The sequence below is a fragment of the Martes martes genome (assembly GCF_963455335.1).
Source record: "Martes martes genome assembly, chromosome: 18".
Taxonomy (NCBI): Eukaryota; Metazoa; Chordata; class Mammalia; order Carnivora; family Mustelidae; genus Martes; species Martes martes.
This window is the reverse complement of record NC_137906.1, coordinates 41048672-41051285: the sequence shown is the minus strand read 5'-3', so window position 1 is coordinate 41051285 and position 2614 is coordinate 41048672. Positions and strand designations below refer to the sequence as shown.

Below are 2614 nucleotides of genomic sequence, written 5' to 3'. Positions count from 1 at the left end.
TGCCTACTTGTGATCTCTGTCGGTCAAATAAATAAATAAAATATTTTTAAAAAAAAAAGTATGCCGCTCCAAGTCTTGGACCACACTCTGCCAGTGGTCCCTTCTACATTGCAGGTGGGAGCAGGTTGCGGCTGCCACAGACACTGGGACGGCTCAGTTTTCTCACCAAGAGAAACCGCATGTCCCAGCCCAGGGTGGTGTGTGCTGAGCTGATCCCGGTTTCCCCCATCCTGTGATTCTGGAGTGAACGGGGGGTGGTCAGAGCTGGGCTACAAACACAAGCCGAGACTCCAGGGCTAGCTGGACCCCTATGTCTCCAGGATGCCGGTCAGGCTGTGGCCAACACCCCCTCCAAGGCCCCAGGTAGGTGTGGTTAGGTGGAGTGAGAGCCCCTCACCCCGCCAGGCCTCCAGGCCCTGACCACCCACCCTCACTGGGTTTGATAAGAGACCCCACCCCCACAGCCCTGTCCCCTCTCCAGACCAACGGCCACAGCCTGGCCCCCACCCCGCCTCCCTGTGTATAAAGGGATCCTGGGGGGTGAGCCCCACAGAGGCTAGTCCTGAGCACGCCCTGCTCCGCTACCACCATGTCTCTGACCCAGGCCGAGAGGACCGTCATCCTGTCCATGTGGGACAAGATCTCCACCCAGGCCGATGCCATTGGCACCCAGGCCCTGGAGAGGTGAGTGCGTGCCCGTGGGCTGGCACGGAGCCGGGTAGGGCACAGTGTGGGGTTAGGGAGGACAGGGCCCAGCAAGGAGGGACCAGGGAGGAGGGGGACGGCACTCAGGGAGCAGGCAGAGGAGGTGGACGGAGAGGGCGTGTGGCTGTGAGACTGTCTTCTGCGCTGGGCCCACCACCCAGGTCTCCACAAACATCGCTGGAAGGAATCAGAGACGGAATGGACGGGTTGCCCAGCGAGGGGACGAGGGGACGCGGGGACGAGGGGACGAGGGGACGCGGGGACGGTGAGGGTGGGATTCTGCCGCGGCCTGTCTGAGCCTGGGCTAATAGGGGAAGCGGCCATGGGGATCCCGTCCTTGTGTAAAATTATAACGTCGTGTTCAACGTGCATGGGTCGCGTTCATGTTTGTGTCTTAAAATGCTGCCTTCAAGTATGCCTTACGGTGGCGGCTGGCCTTTTCGACGCCGGTGAGTTCTGCGCCCGAGGAGGACGCGCGCTGGCCTCACCAGGTGTGGCTGTCCCCGCCCGCAGGCTCTTCGCCAGCTACCCCCAGACCAAGACCTACTTCCCGCATTTCGACCTGCACCCGGGCTCCCCGCACCTGCGCGTGCACGGCGCCAAGGTGGTGGCCGCCCTGGGCGAGGCGGTCAAGAGCATCGACAACATCGGGGGCGCCCTGGCCAAGCTGAGCGAGCTGCACGCCTACATTCTGCGCGTGGACCCGGTCAACTTCAAGGTGGGCGCGGGGCTGGGGTCCCCTGGGCGGGGGGAGGGGCGCGGGGCGCGGGGGCCCGCGGGGCGTGGGCTGCGGGGGCTCCGTGCCCCCCCCAGCACCCGCACCCGCACCGGCCGCTCACGGGGCCGCGCTCCCGCCCCTCAGCTCCTGTCGCACTGTCTGCTGGTCACCGTGGCCTCGCACTTCCCCGCCGACTTCACGGCCGACGCCCACACCGCCTGGGACAAGTTCCTGTCCATCGTGTCGTGCGTCCTGACCGAGAAGTACCGCTGAGCGCAGCCGCCCGAGGAGGGCCGGCTGGGGCCCCTTCCCCGCCCCGAACCTGCCGTAATTCCTCCGCGGCTCCGGCTCCCGCCCCGGGCCCTTCCCTAACCCTCCAGCCTCCCACCGACAGGCCAATAAACGAATGCACGTCCGCTCGCCTCTGTAGTCCCTGGGGCGGTCAGGGGGGCGGCGGAGGTGGAGGGGGTACGTCGGCGCTGCGCGGGGTCACCAGGCGGGCTGCGGGGATCCTTCGCGCCGACCCCGGGTCTCTCGGAGCGCACAGCGCAGCGGCGGAGGCAGGGCGCGGGGTCGGGGCACTCGCGATCCGACGGGGCGGCAGAAAGGGCGCCCCTCGGCCTTCACCGCCGCGGCCAGCGCTGGAGCCCACGTGGCCCGCGGCCGGCCCGGGACCGCCTGTGCTACTTCCTCTCTTCTTCCTCTGGAGTTCGTTCTCCCCCCGTGGATGCTGGGTCGTGGCAAGAAGGGCGACACGAGTGTGTCCCGCCCCTCGTTCATTCTTCCATTCTTCTGCGGCAGAACATTTGTTGGTACATCAGCCGCCCAAGCATTTTTCCGGCTCTAATACAACAGCTAGAATAAAAAATAAATAAAATTTTGGGGCGCCTGGGGGGCTCAGTGGGTTAAGCCTCTGCCTTCGGCTCAGGTCATGATCCCGGGGTCCTGGGATCGAGCCCCGCATCGGGCTCTCTGCTCGGCGGGGAGCCTGCGTCCTCCTCTCTCTCTGCTGCCTCGCTGCCCACTTGTGATCTCTGCCAAATGAATAAGTAAAATCTTTTAATAAATAAATAAAAATTTTAAAGAAAAAACAGCTAAAATAAGCAAAGCCCCTGCCCGGTGGGGTTGAGTGTGGAGGGGGGGACGCACATCAGTCTACAGTCAGGTCACAGGTCACAGGAGAAAAGGAAA

General features: G+C 64.2%; 1 protein-coding gene across 1 annotated transcript; it reads left to right on the top strand.

Moving 5' to 3' along the window:
* Positions 1 to 589: 589 nt before the first annotated feature.
* On the top strand, positions 590 to 1696 carry LOC308359595 (hemoglobin subunit zeta; the record flags this gene model as incomplete). Its single annotated transcript, XM_080830729.1, has 3 exons — positions 590 to 684; positions 1219 to 1423; positions 1568 to 1696. The coding sequence occupies 3 exons, from the start codon at positions 590 to 592 to the stop codon at positions 1694 to 1696; spliced, it is 429 nt and encodes a 142-aa protein (XP_080686855.1).
* Positions 1697 to 2614: the final 918 nt, after the last annotated feature.